The 15,504-nt window shown below is 42.2% G+C and overlaps 2 protein-coding genes across 2 annotated transcripts; one reads left to right on the plus strand and one right to left on the minus strand.

Moving 5' to 3' along the window:
* Window positions 1-5,202, minus strand: irf7 (interferon regulatory factor 7). Its single transcript, XM_087842954.1, has 10 exons — window positions 4,951-5,202; window positions 4,587-4,740; window positions 3,860-4,031; window positions 3,666-3,766; window positions 3,503-3,554; window positions 3,302-3,418; window positions 2,999-3,189; window positions 2,563-2,764; window positions 1,838-1,953; window positions 1-916 (listed from the first exon to the last, which is right to left on the minus strand). The coding sequence occupies exons 1-10, from the start codon at window positions 5,013-5,015 to the stop codon at window positions 728-730; spliced, it is 1,359 nt and encodes a 452-aa protein (XP_087699080.1). The 5' UTR covers window positions 5,016-5,202; the 3' UTR covers window positions 1-727.
* Window positions 5,203-12,707: 7,505 nt separating this feature from the next.
* Window positions 12,708-14,277, plus strand: ascl1b (achaete-scute family bHLH transcription factor 1b). The gene has a single exon (XM_006789569.3). The coding sequence runs from the start codon at window positions 12,862-12,864 to the stop codon at window positions 13,471-13,473; it is 612 nt and encodes a 203-aa protein (XP_006789632.1). The 5' UTR covers window positions 12,708-12,861; the 3' UTR covers window positions 13,474-14,277.
* Window positions 14,278-15,504: the final 1,227 nt, after the last annotated feature.

Here is a 15,504-nt window from a genome sequence, read left to right on the forward strand (position 1 = left end):
TCTTAGTTTATTTCAAGTACTCACTTACAGTCTGTCCTGTTTATTTTACAGTTGTGTTTTAGGGATTTTTTCAACATTATTTCAACACTATTTCAACACTATTTTAAAATTTTATTAAGAGAGGTCTTAGCTTTACACGAAACTATACCAAGTTTAAAATAATCTATTTTAGATTTTACATAACCCTTTGTGCATAACTCATATACAGCAAAGGGTATGGAAATGGCAGTTTATTCAGTATAAAAAGTGCAAGATGAAAAGAAGAATAGCTGGTCAGTTTCTCATATATAGCCAGTGGCAGTATGACACAAAAATATTACTATACACATACATCATTATCTTCAAACATACACACAGTAGTTCTATAAATATGTAATCAGTAATATAAACTTAGCTTGTCAGAATGGATTTACCATCATAATGAGCATTAATTTCATTTAATATAGAATGATATCAGTTTAACAATACATTAGATGAAAGACAATTGGACAGTTCTAAAGCGATTTTTAAACTGAGGTTAGTAATGTAACAGTACAGCAGTAGATGGGGCATTTCTCCTCATGTAGTGAAAAGCAGGCACATGGCAGTATTGGCAGCTATAACACAATCACATTCAGCTGCTGAGCGGCCAACTTTTTAGCTGATTCAGAACCTAGTGTAGCACGTGTCCCATTACCCCATAGGAAATTAAAGTGGTTTCAAATAAAAGTCAGTGAAAGATCAAATTTCAAATCTGGTTCGGGAAAAGTGCAGCATCCCGCATCGGGTCTTCAGCTGTTGGCAAGGGAAAGCAGGAGTTGATGAGATCATAGAGGCTGTTATGTGAGATCTGTAGGCTGACGTTGGAGCTGTAAAGAGACGACGCTCCCTCCATCTGGGCCATCTCATGAAAATATCGACAGATTAAAGGTACCACCTGCAGAAATGGAGAGAAAGATTTACGGTAAAGAGTTGCATAACTGCTGATGACAAAGTAACCATTGAAAGTGACAGCTGATGATAAGCAACAATAGCTATAGATAAAACACGTCCTCCTACTTGGCAAGTCGACATTCAACATTCTTTTTCCAGTATATCCACTATCCCTCCTCGGCACGTCGAAACTATTGCCTCTCTAACATTCTGTCACCAAACTTCTAACTATAACTATACTATGCACCCTTCTGCTTTTATGCTAGATGCAATTAAGCTTACATTTGATTCAAACTTGTATATACACTTTATTTCTATATATAATTTTTTTTTCATATCAGTTATTGGTTCTTTTGCTACTGAAAGTGCTGGATACATTTTTCTATGCAGATGAAACGCACTGAAACAACTGGGGTAGTTAAACTACAAGCATACCATGAAGCGAGAAAGGTCTGGATGACCAGGATAACTTATGCTAATAACTTCTAATAAACAACCTAATTACTATAAGGTCTGACTGGTCATATTCCATTACGCACAGAGCACCTTTAGTCTAGTCTTCTTCACTGTTACCTGTCATTCAGCCCTTGATTCTGCATGGTCTTATCTGCAATTGCTGGATTCCCCAACATGCGAGTTGTTTTATTATTATATTGTGTGTAGTCTGTTTTAAATCCTCTTCCCTCTAACTTTAACTGGTTGAGGCAGTTGGCAGCCCACACCAGGTGGCAGCCAAAAGCCAAGTGTTGCCAGGTGTTTCCTCAAAGGGAATTTTGGGGTTATTTTTGTTCAGTCTCTGTCTTACAGTGGAAGTACCCAGCTGTGCTTTTTTCATGAATTATTGCTAAGAAAATAAAACAAAATTGAATTAAATCGAATAACTGACTGTCTTTGAGGTGAAGCACGGCTCGGGTGGTGGTGTTACCTTCACTACAATGAGCTTCTTCTCCAGCGGTTTTCCATCTGGAAACTTCTCTCCAAAGCACATGGTGATGGTGTATTCAGGAGATCTACCATTGTTCTCCTTAAACTGTTTCCATTCTGAAACAAAATTCAGGAGGAGTCATTTATTTAAGGAAGAAATCCATTTTTACTTCAGTAGTCTAAGGAGCTTGAAAAGAAAAGTGTCTTCTTTAAGTTGCTTTAAGACGTTTCACCTGTCATCCGAGAAGCTTCTTCAGTTCTAAGGTCAAATGGTGGAGAGTCCCAGATTTAAGCCCTATGGGAGTGTCCACCCAGGAGGGACAATGGACCCCCTAATGATCCTCTACCTAATCACATGAGCCAAGGCGTGAAAATGGGTGTAGGTCACAATCAGCCAAGTTTTCGGGTGAACTCATTATGAAACCAAGCGCCACCCTATCATGTGATTTCCAGAGGTCAGAAGGCCCAGGATGTGAGTGGGCATTAAGGCGCCTGGGAAGGGATCTCAAAACTGGATTATGGATGGCAGTTGGTGCCGTGAGCCACCACCTCTGTTTGAAAAGAGGTGTTGGCTTACGAGGTGAAACGTCTTCAAGCAACTCAAAGAAGCCCAGACGCTTTTCTTTCCAAGCTCCTTAGACTATGATGACCTAGATGACTAAGAACCTTCACAGACAGTATATGGTGTATATACACATATATAAATGAGCAAAGATCTACACCTACCATTCACAAACTTTTCAAAATTAAGGAGCTCCACCATGGTGTTTTGGGGAAGCTTTGCTGGCTCTGCATTAGCCAAACTAGGGTCACTGGTGCTGGCAAACACATGGCATCTATCCTGCCTCCAGGCATAAATACCAGTTTCTTGCACTTCCAAGAATAGACCTCTCTGGATGCTATTGAGTATGCGGTTGGTGTATTCAATCTGGTAATAAGAAGGTTGTGGTGAGTAAAACATGAAAATGCTTCATCACACAGCAGTATACTGTACCTAAAATTAGGGGTAAAATCCATCTGTCCTATTCTAAAGTCAAATTTTATTTATCACATCAGAATCTGTCAGCTTCATGCCTGAAGTAACATAAAAAAATAATTTCTAGTGTCTGCTTGGATGGTACAACTGTGTAGAACATGCATCTAGCTAATGTAATGATTATACCTGTTTGTGGTCCAGCAGACCGTCAGTGGAGGGGAAGCAGAGTTTGAATGCGTCATACTCATGGGCCTCTGAGTTGTAGTGGAGCTGCAGTTTGGGAGTGTTCAAAGTCATCTTTACCATTTCTTTTTTCCTGTAGTGGATGGATACCTCTAGTTCACATAGCCCCGGCTGAGGTACTGGTGCAGGAGTTACTGTACAAAACAAAACAGTTAATAGACAACAGATCCCTCCTTCTTGGGTAACTATGTACACATATTTTTTAGTAAACCGTTCATCTAGGAAGATAAATTTGTCTAAACATACCTCCATAACAGGTTTGCTGAACTGGTAAAAGCTGTTGGTTGTTTCCGGCTGCTACAGGATAGCTTTCAGTTGGGGGTGGATTTTGCTGGCCATAGTTCTCTGTCCACAGTTGCTCCTCTGTTTTGACAGTAAAATCATTTTAAACTACAATTAAGCTCCATTATAAACCACAGAAAACCAAATGCAATCGACAAACTTTACCTGTTGGCTGGCTGCCAAGACCCAAGGCCATCAAATTATTAACCAGATCATGCTGTTTATTGAGAAGAGGCAGTGAAACAGTTAATATTTAGACAGAAGCACAAAGACAAGTGAGATTACACCAACAAAGAGAAGTGAAAGTGTGCTTTATGTGATGCTGAACCTCATTTGCTGAAAGGAGGTACTCTGTGGAAGAGCTGTATATATCTGGTATAATGTCACTGCCCTCCCAAGGGTCGCGTGTTGCCAGACCGTCTTGGTTTTCTTCAGGGAAAGATGAAAGATCTGCGTTATTTATACATTCAAACTTGGAACGGTTTTACCCCAGAATCTCGGTTTAAGTGACAATTAGCTTACGTGCAGTGTTGATAATCTCATAGACTTTATGTGGGTCGTCAGAATTCTTGGAGTTATCTTTTACCATCTTGAAGCGCACAGAGAGGTTGTTCAGAGCACAGCGGAAGTTGGTTTTCCACCTGGCTTTGTCATTAGGGAACTCATTAATTTTCCCACTTGCTACTGCCCAAGCCTATGGAGGAAATGCCGAGAGGTGTAAACATAATGACAGCTGGGTAGAAAATTCAGACTTACTATACATTTTATGAGATAATTACACACATTAGACTTCACGTGCACCTCCTAATTGTTTTACACACTATTTGCATTTCACATCTAAGAAGAAGTGGCTGTTTATGAAAAATTTAGACACTACTGAAATCTGTAGAATTCCTTTAATACTGGCACCGGAGTATAATTGTGCTCTAAGTATGAAAACAAGCTGTGGTTTTGCACATCAAATGTATTAGTACAGGATTTCTTTGACTCAAGATCAAGTGTCACCACTAGAGATGGTATGCTATAACTGCCTCTGGGAACAGCTGCAACAAGCTAAACAACTCCAGCCTGATAGTAATAATAACACGACAAAACTATTTTTGGAACTATTTAAAGCACACGCTTAGTTTGTAAGTCGCTTACTCATGAATGTAGTAGCTTATTATTTCAGTAAAAATGTCAACATAGTCATTTTAAGCCTTTTATCTGATCGCACGGATAACAAAGGTTAATCTGGCAATAAACTTACCCGGAAGATTTTACTGTCCTCGTCACTGCAGTCTTTTCTGGAGTTGTGCTTCCAGGGGACTCTGAACTTGTTTGTTGCAACATAGCACAGGCCAGCATACTGGCCCGTTTCCACCTGCTCTAATAGCCAGTTGGAGAACTGAGGTTTTGGGAAGCTGAAGGGAAACGCGACAGGTCAGTGCTGTTCTACAGCGACAACAACCGTGAATAAAGAGACGGCTTACGAGCGCACAAGGGGAAATCTAAGGACATTCAAAAAGAAACTCCTAAAACTGGAAGCTGCAGATTTATTCTACAGCAATAAACCGCAGTAATGTTAACTATTAAATGTGCAAGGGAGAAAAACAAGACGGGTTTCTTCTTACCTTTGCATTTCACCGATTCTCTGTAAAGCCGTCGGTCTGATTTTCCCGAACACGTCCTCTAACATTTATACTCCATTTATAAGTCCCTCCTTCAGAGGGTGGAAGCATCACCGGCGTGGGATTTTCGAGGCACGGGTGACTGAGAGTGTTTGCTTCTTACACAGAAATTGCAAGACAGCCTCGCCGACCGGATGTAATGGGCGTGTTAGTGGGTTTGTATAATGGAATTTCTTGCTGGAGATTACTGGGAGAGATCTGAAAGTCGCTGGCTGCGTGCCAAGCGAAATTTGTTTCTCTTGCGTCGGGAGCGCGCACTTTGCAGTGAGAAGGGGTGTTTTTTTAATAGAAGAGAATATAACATAAACAGGTTTCGTGTCTACTGTGCAAATAGGCAACACAAACATAGAGCCCCAAATGCTTCATCGCCCTGCCGTATGGAGGCTTAAAGTTGTCTTCTGACTGGAAGTAACGTAAACATTTTGGAGCGGCCCAGCCAGACCGTCATATTCAATCTGATACAGAATCTGTGCAGTGAGCTGGAGATTATGGTGATGACAAGGAGGCCTTGCAGCCTGGATGAATGAAAAATGTCAAAATACCGACTTCTTTTTTGAAGAAAACCCAAAACACTTGTATATCCATTCGACCAGTATTCAATCATGTGGTCTATCTGGGGGAAGGGGGATTTCTGTGTTTTAGCTACAGAAATCTGTTTTATAAAAATAAATAGACAGTTGACAATTGTTTTCAGTCATGTGCTCAGCAGACATAACCTTTGGCGATGTGCAAAAATCCGAGCAAATAGTATTTTTATAGGACGTCTGAAAACGACTAGAGCTGTTTACATGTTGAGAAATTGGTATATTGAGCGTTAACGATTCTCCTCCTATTCTCTTATCTCTTCATAATCCGTAATGATATATCAGTGTCTGTTGTAACCAAAACCCGAACGGTAATGTAACGAAACCCATCTTTCACTTTTACACAAAAGTAACACATCACTACTTCCGCGTCTGGTTGTTTGGAATCTGAGCCAGGCGCAACCGGATACGCTCTCCCTGCTCAGTGCGCGCTCCCGACGCGGGGAAACACGGGACTGGAGTAACTATTTCATCACCCCGTCAGAATCATTACATCATCCCATAGGCTTACTGTCCCATAGTTAAATGCTTGCTCGAAGAGTTTTTTGCCCGCTGAAACTTTGGGTCACGCTCAGTTATAGTGATCAGCTGGGAGTTTCACCAGTGTCACGAAAATTCACGTGCATCTGATTAAAAATATGCATCATTTAGCGTATTATTAACGGCCTACATCCAAGGCTCAGATATGATAACCGGTGGATCGTTCCAAACGTGACCTATTCTGCGATCATGTGGTCTACAAACCTAGGCTCTATAATATATATATCAGTGACATTTTGGAGAGTTTTGAAGACTCTGTCCACATCACCACAAATTCTAGCTGAAATTTCACATTCATCTAATGAAAAAAAAAAAAAAGAATTAGACAGTAACAGCCTTATAACCAGTGCTGGCATATCCTCCATACCAGGGGCGATTCTAGGATCAGAGCTTTGGGGGTGCTGAGCACCCAGGAGAGCTGCCCAGCCAGGCAAGATAAACTTTACTCATCACGATGAGACTTCTTCCCCATCTCTGTCAGTCCCTGCATCCTTAAATGTCTCCAGTTGTCCCGGGTTCTCTCTGACTGTCTCCTTGGTGCATTTAAACCCCTGTTCCTCCCTGTCCTCATCGTCTGTTGTCTTTGTCTCCATTATCAGTCATCATAATTTTACCCTCTCTGTGCAAGTCTGCAAATTTCTTTATTAAATCATAAGATTCTTAAATTCATCACGTCTCTCTGTGCCTGGGTCCTCGTCTCAAAACATGACGTCACTGTTTTGTACATTTTAACAATTTAATCCCACATTTGTGAAAGAAAAGCAAAACACTTTTTCAAAGTCTGTAACAAAACCATCAAATCTGATGAGCTTGCAAAGAAAAGCGTCTGGACTTCTTTAAGTTACTTGAAGATGTTTCACCTCTCATCCGAGAAGCTTCTTCAGTTCTAAGGTGGGGAGGACAGATGGTTTGAAAGAGGAGTGAAAGAAGCATCTATGTCCACTGTGAGCGGCCATCTTTGAACAGAGGCAGTGGTTTACGACACCAACTCTCTGCCATCTATAATCCAGTTTTGAGATCCTTCCCAGACGCCTTAACACCCACTCACATCCTGGGCCATCTGACCTCAGGAATTCGCATGATAAGGTGGGGCCAGGTTTCACAATGAACTCACCCGAAACTCTGGCTGATTGGGACCCACACCCAGTTCCACACCTTGGCTCAGGCGATTAGAGGATCATCAGGGGGTCCTTTTGTCCCTCTGTGGGGGGAAACTCCCAGTAGCCACCATGGCTCTGGCAGACGGAGCTCTAGAGTCAGAGTAGGGGAGAGGCGAGCTGGAGCAAACCATTTTAGGAGGGGGGATTTCTATACTTTTGTTGTTAAAATGTTACGTCTCAACCAAGTACTGTATGCTTTTTATATTTTTAGTAGTGTGTCACACAAACAGCAAATATTGTCAAAAAAAAGTAAAAAAAAAAGAAGTAAGAAATCTGTGGAGGTGCCTTGATTCATTTTTGGGGGTGCTTCAGCACCCCCAAAAATGGGCTAAAATCGCCCCTGCTCCATACATTACACCACCAACAGCATCGCCGCTAGCCTGAACTCTTGATACAAGGCAGGATGGAGCCATACTTTCATGTAGTTTAAGTCTAAAATTTTGGCATTCATCTGAATGTCACTGCAGAAACTGAGACCCAACAGCAACATTTCCCCATCTTCTATCGTTCAATTTTGGTGAGCCTGTGCATATTGTAACCTTGGTTTCCTGTATCTGCTTCAAGGTATGAAGTGCTCTGCAATCATAGAGGCTCTTCTGCACACCTTGGTTGTAACAAGTGAGTGTAACAAGCCTTCTTCTCAGCTTAAAGCAGTTTGGCCATTCTCCTCTTACCTCTGACACCAACAAGCCAGTTTCACCCAGAGAACTGCCACTCACTAACTTTCTTATATTCTGGGCATCTTCTGTAAGCCCTAGAGATGATTGTGCATGAAAATTACAATAGAACAGCATTTTTGAAATACTTAGAACAGGCTGTTTTGCACCGATACACGTGACATGTTCAAAGTCACTGTAATCACCTTCTCCATTCTGATGCATGGTTTGGACTTCATCAGGCTGTCTTGATGTTTGCTGTTTGGACTGGATACTTGTGTTAGCAAATAGTTGAACAGTGGCTGGTAATGTACATAGTATCAACAGTAGTAGAGTCATATTTGAAAACCTTATCAATACAAAGCTTTAGGACAATTTTTATTGTATACCATAAACTTTAAACTGATCAAGTAGACTCTATACATCACTTCCATGGATTTATGAGTTATGCATTTCAGTGTTATGTAAACATTGCCAGTTTATTAAATATGAAAAATCTGGTGTATTCAAAGATTTCTACACATATATGATGCTGAATAAATGCAAGTGTTGTTGTACATTTTAACATTAATAATGTGTAAACAGAGATATACAAATTACACTAGTGCACACGCTATATTATATAACAGGGTGAATGTTTTCATTATAGTGTGTCAGAATATCAAATAGCAATATATGTTAACCTTTCACACGTATCATATGATTTAGCAACTGCTAAACATCACTTAAGCAGTTTGACTCAGATACCTGACATGTTTCTGATTTTCTGAATCGTCTACATTATTGAATGGTTTCACCTTGTCTGTACTTTTTTAAACTCTTGCTAAACGAGTCCCCCTTGAAACCACCAAGTTCCAGTGAGTTCAGAAAAATAAATCCACCAGTGAATACCCCACAGTGTGTATTAAAAGCTGCGTGTCTCTGTGTTTGAGACTTTCTGAGTCAAAGTTCTGCAGGTGTTGTACAGACTTGTGTCATGCGGTAGAATCAGAAAGAATATTAATAACCTGACAGTGATACTGCTTTGGGGGCGTCTCAGCTGCATGCATTGTAGTTTGCGTTATTGAAGAATAAACCTTTGTTGAGCTACTTGATCCAACACAGGCATCATTTCCTCTTTCCGCTGTTGTGTTTTTAGAATTTCTCTGTGCACAAAAAACTAACTGAAAGGTAATTTCTTCACCTTATCCTCCTAGGAACCCTTTCTACCTTTCACCCACAATCCCAGCACAAAATGTCAGTTTCTTTGTGCGCTTTAGATACTTTACATCTTCAGATTGCACAACCATGTTCTGACCACAGATTGGGTTGCTGACATTCTCACTTTTTAGGGAATATAGCTCTCAGGGCCGAGCATCTGTGTCAGGAATAAGGAAGTGATTCATGCTGTAGATGGAGCACTTCTCTTTTCTTGCTCACTGAAAACTGTGTGTAGTCCTTGTAGTTGGACCTTGTAGACCCCCCCCCCCCAAGGCTCAAAGAAGCTAATCAGGAAGGATCTGGCTTTGATATTGACACAGAACACAGATTGTCACATCCTATTTTGCTAGTTTATGCATAATTCAAGGGTAATATTTTGACTCATCTGCAGAACACAACAGCAGATCATTCCCACGTTTGAGAGATAACATACGAACAACATAAGAAGCACTCAGCTTGTCCTTGAAAGACAAACTTGTGTTAAGCAGGTGCATTTCAAGTCAGACCTGTTATGCTTTTAAAGGGGATTTCTACTGGGAATTTTAAACATAGATTCTGCCCCCACTCCCACACACACACACACACACACACACACACGCGCACACACACACACACACACACACACACACACACACACACACACACACACACATTCATTCATCTCTCTGTTTTGCATTCTTTCTCTCTGTGTGCTCTATCATGCCACATACACGCACGTACTTCGTATTGTAAGTAAGAAAAATAAACAGACTTGCGGGGGTGTTGATACACTGAAGTAAAGCGGTTTGATTGAAAAAAAGAAAACCACCGCTTTTTCGTAAACAGACACGCCCTTACAGGTGAATGAGTTTTCACCTGAAGCTGTATGAACATGGGTTGATATTCCAAGAAGATAGCATTTGTTGATTCAAGATTTATTGATTTACTGGCTACGATGTTTGCCTTTATTGAGTTGCATTGTATTATACACACACAGAGTTCTGGCAATTGTTGTCCATCCTTTTGTATATTGCTTGTTTTAGGATCATTTATAGGATACCTCTTTTCCAGCCCTGTGTCATTGTTGGTTAATTGATAATGCTCTAATAATATCCTGTGATCAGGTGCGTCTTTTGGGCAGTTGTCCAGCCCAGTGACAGCCCTTTGAATGGTGCCCTTTGAAACAGATTTCATATTCTACAATTTTGCTCTAAGATGGTTTCTAATATAATTTTTAATAATGTTTGATATGCCTAATCAGCACTATGTCAGGAAGTCAGACTTATGCTGAGCCAAGACTGACTTGCACTGTAGGTTCCAATGAAAGCGTGTCTCAAAACAAAAGCAGTTTGTTCAGAACAGAAACTAAAATCCTGGAGGTATGATGCAGGATGTTTTTTTTTTATTTATTTAACGATGTCTCAAAGCGAGAAAGCAGCATACAGTATGGATTATATGACTTCCCCTAAAATGAGGTTATTAAGGTCCACAGATCAGTCGTGGCAGTGACCGTGCTGAATGAACTTGTTCTTACAGAGCGTTCACTCGGCGCCCCCTGCTGTTTTTACGGAGAGAAGCGAAACCTTGGCACCACACCGGGGTTTTTCCATAGGCTACAAGACGCTATCCTTCAAGCTGGAAAAGGCAGGTTATTATGTTTATCACCGTGTAATTATATTATATTACATGGAAAATACGCATATACAATTAACAACATCAAAACACAGCTGATTATTATATGGCACTCAAGCATATGAATGCAGGAGTGTATGGATTCTTAAGGCAGGTTTAGAAAGTCCCCAAAGTGAACCCACTTAAGCTTTTATTTATATTTAGTGGTGTAAAATAAACTTTACCCCATCGTGATTTCCTGTTTTTTTTCTATGTGTGTCATCCTTAAATATTTCAGATAATCAAATACATTTAAATATTAGAAAATACCATCAGGTGTGAATGTGCGAGTGAATGTGAGTGCGAATGGTTGTCTGCCCCTGTGTGTTGGCCCTGCAACAGACTGGCGACCTGTCCAGGGTGTACCCCGCCTCTCGCCCTATGACAGCTGGGATAGGCTCCAGCGCCCCCGGCGACCCTGAAAAGGAGAAGCGGAAGCGAATGGATGGATGGATGGATATTAGAAAATAATAACGCTAGTAAACACAAAATGCAAAAAAAACCCCAAACATACACATACATAATGACATAAAATGTTATTAAAAAACGACAATAAAATGATTGTGAATTCTCTCATGGAAGTTCCAGCTGAATGTGAGCCAATAAACAGGCTTAGGGTAACCGGGTGTGACTCTACCCTCCGGTATTGGATGACGCAATGCTGATAGTGGAGCGATAATAACAGCGGGCCCCGAGTACGAATTTCAGATTCTGTCCCAGAAATCTCGAACAAGAAGTCACTTTGCCTTAACTAACATGTAATGTAAGTGTAAACTAAATGTAGCCACATAGTACAGTAGAAAAGCGCAATCTGGGCACAGAGGGGGGAAAACTATCAGGGAATTTCGTTTTCTTCAAAAGTGTAAAGTGGCTTTGGATGATGTAGTTGCTATTTTTCACCGCCAGATGCTGCAAATGTCCTTTAGAAAAACACGATGCAAAACTCTCCGTTTCCACGCCGAGTTGTTGGTGTTTTTGCTGTTAAGGAAAGTTTTACACATACAAAATATATTTCTAAGATTCGAGTCGATGCTGAATGAAACTAAATTCAAATAAAACAAACAAACAAACAAAAGGCTTCAGTTTAGAAGAAAATGGTTGCATGAAGCTGTCCAGTCACGCTGTGGTGCTGAAATGTTGCATCCGTGCACCAGCACATTTGGGTTTGGGTTCATCTAGCCTGTATCCTCCTACAGACGTAAATGGGATTATTATGACATAAGGGAATCTTTTTTAAAACACAGATGGGAAATGAAGAGATGTCGTGCATCTGAAAAAGATTTTTCCGGGATAGCCTGTCGATTAAGCGCAAACAAAGTGGACCTGCAGCGCACAGACTCGAGAGGTAGCAGTAATATTATATTTCCTTTCACAATCATCTCATGAATCGCGTCTCCGCGAGTTTTTTTTAACTGTGTTCAGAGACACGCTTGCAGTTTGCAAAGCTGTAGCCTGGATACAGCAGAGAGCGTCCTTGGTATTTGCGATTGTAAAGAGCTGGAAGGGGGGGTAAGACTGATAATTTGAAGACTTGCCAGAGGTACATTGTCAAATTCAAAAGGCATTTCAAAGAACCACACCATTCACTTTTTCATTCTATCTTCTTTTTTCTTCTTTCTCTGTCTTTTTTTCCTCCCTTTCTTTCTTTTCGCACGGTTGCAGACCGTTTGAATCGACCAATGGGCCTTCAAGTTAGAGACATTGGAATGTAAATGAGCCCAGCGCGTGCTCCCGGCGCAGTGAAAGCCCGGGATTGTTTATTGAGCTCCCGGAGCCACGCGCCTGGCCCGGGGGAGTCGGTGTGCAGAAGAATCACACAGCGGGGGCGGGGCCTCGCGACGAAGCGTGCGTCTCAAAAAAGGGGTGGGTGGGGTGTGTGTTGGAGGCGCGTGTTGAAAAAGAGGAGTGCTGCCAAAGTTTGGGTCAGATCGGCTCGTGGAGTAAGCAGTCAAGAGAGACTTGGACTACAGTTAGCCACACGGTCCCCACGCGAAGGACACGAGAGCTGTACACTGCCAACTCCTCTCCTCCTGCCACAAGTTTCAGGCTGTCCCTCTTTGCGAGATGGAAACCGCGACCATCACCACCACGCAGACTGCATTCACCTTTGGACTTAGCGAAAGACGCGCCAGCATCAGCCTGCACGCCCCGGCCCAGGACTGCTCGGTGAGCGCTGTGCACCAGAACACCAACGTTGCCGGCTACCAAAGCAAAGCCAAGGTGCTGAAGAGACAGCGCTCCAGCTCTCCGGAGCTCCTGCGCTGCAAGCGTCGCCTGAGCTTCAACGGCCTCGGCTACTCCATCCCCCAGCAGCAGCCTGTGGCCGTGGCCAGGCGGAACGAAAGAGAGAGGAACCGGGTCAAACAGGTTAACATGGGCTTCCAGACTCTGCGTCAGCATGTGCCAAACGGCGCCGCCAACAAGAAGATGAGCAAAGTGGAGACGCTGAGGTCCGCGGTGGAGTACATCAGAGCTTTACAGCAACTTCTAGACGAACACGACGCGGTGTCGGCTGCTTTCCAGTGTGGACTGCCATCCCCGACACTCTCCAACAGCTACTCTGCCGACCCGGAGTCGCCTCACTCCACCTACTCATCAGATGAAGGTGGCTATGAGCCTCTGAGCTCAGAGGAACAGGAGTTATTGGACTTCACAACTTGGTTTGACAGGTACTGAGGCTGTCATGTAAATGAACCGCATAGCAGCGTGTGCGCGCAAAAAAAAGAAGAAAAGCGTCTGACTTCTTCCAGAAATGCTTCGAAAGACTCGATAAAGGCATCAGATCTGTCTTGCTCTCTGTGCTTCCAAGTGATCTGTTGCCTCCCTCACTCGGGCTGCTTCTGCAGGAGCAAAGCAATAGTGACAAACAGGGAGAATGAGTATGAATGCGTGAGAGAGGGAGCATCTTGTTGCATAGAGCGTAGTCCTCACAGGAAGGAGGGAATTGGACACGTTGACGCGTGGAAGTAAAAAAAACTGTTTGAATAAGTGCAATTAAAATGTGACACAGCAGACTCTGCAGGGACGGCGCTGTCTACAAGATCTGTTCGTCAGTAGTTCATCAGACCCGGACTGCCTTCCTCAGCTGCCACATCTGTTGAAGATGTACAACATAAAAGATGCGTCAACAGACTTTTGTTTTTCTTTTTTTCGTGATGTACGTGTCCTCTCCTTTCATAACAAAGCTGTACCATACAACAAACTGTTTTAACACGAAGACATATTTTTGTACATACAGTCAAACAGTGTTGTAGCAGAACGTTCACTGCCACTTTTTTTTCCTGACAGTGTTTTGACAACCAGCTGTCAGCGGGGCGGCGAGCTGGCATGTATGAGTTGTGTGACTGGGCAGCAACATCAAGGCTACTGCCTGTAGTTTATTTGTGTGTGTATGTCTTTTTTTTAAAAATAGTTGTCAAGGAGACATTTATTAATGTATGCACTCTCAGCTTCCCGTAGCCTAAAATGTAAATATTTGATTTTAACAGATATATTTTGTGTAAAACAAGTTTTATAAATAAAGATTAATCTATTTATATTATATGTTTTTGCAGTGGCTTGGTTCTTTAGCTGATATTGCGTGTGCGTCTGTGTGTGTCAGCAGCGGCGCTAATTGAGCAAACGAGGGAGCTTCTCTTTTATTCAAAGCCCCTGCATGACCTTTTCCCGACTTGGTTGGGCACACGGGAGAAAATTGCGCAGCTGGGCGAACACTCACCAACCATTATAAACGCGCACCTTCCACGGCGCTTTGTGTGCATTCAAGGCAGGGAGATTAATATTACGTTTCATCCATGCATTGTTTCTTTTGCGTACTCTGCTTTTACCCAATGGCCCAGAGTGCCTGGAGCTGAGGGAAAGGAGGGGGTGGGGGTGGCAATTCACTCAAAGGGTATAGACACTTTGAAATACAGCCTGGGGAAAGTCAGCAAGACAATGAGACGGGGTCAAAATTCTTATTGCCCGATTGAGATCAATCTAAATGAAACCTGGGGTTGTAGACTAGTTGTATCCCCAACTGTGTTTTTCATGGCGCACACAGGCCAATCAAAAAGCCCATCTCCTGCGAAATGGGGAGCACAACGCCCCATTGTGAGCACTATTGTGTGCGCCTTTGCGCCTCATTATACGAATTATTGAAGATCTTCTATTGTAAATAAACACTGATGCCGTGTTCAACTAAGCAGAACGAAGTATAACGAGTTTATTCTCACCTGGCGCGCCTTTGGGGTGTGGAAAACGGGAGCAAGAGAAGCTGCTCTTGTTAGTGAATTGTAAATGTACTTTTCCACAAATTTAAAGAAGAGACGTTTTTTTAAATCACCTTTGATCACTTCATATATTACTTAAAAACAAAAAGTATGTAAACACAATAGCCGGATATCAAAACAACTTTTATATCCGGACAAAAACGTTAAAAAGTAGCAAAGTCAAGATGAGTAAGATGTTTCTCGCTCTCTCTCTCTCTCTCTCTCTCTCTCTCTCACAAACACACACACACACACACACACACACACACACACACACACACACACACACACACACACACACACACACACACAATGGAGCCTGCAGGTGTAAGCCACGTGCCTGTACTTGGTCACAAAGGGCTCCGGCTCTCCCATTGGTTAATGGCTCGCGAATGTGAGCCCTGTCGGTGGAGGCAGTGACAAAATCAAACAAGTGATAAATGGCATTAATTACGCT

This window comes from Neolamprologus brichardi, chromosome 7 (assembly GCF_056152115.1).
Source record: "Neolamprologus brichardi isolate AB-2024 chromosome 7, ASM5615211v1, whole genome shotgun sequence".
Taxonomy (NCBI): Eukaryota; Metazoa; Chordata; class Actinopteri; order Cichliformes; family Cichlidae; genus Neolamprologus; species Neolamprologus brichardi.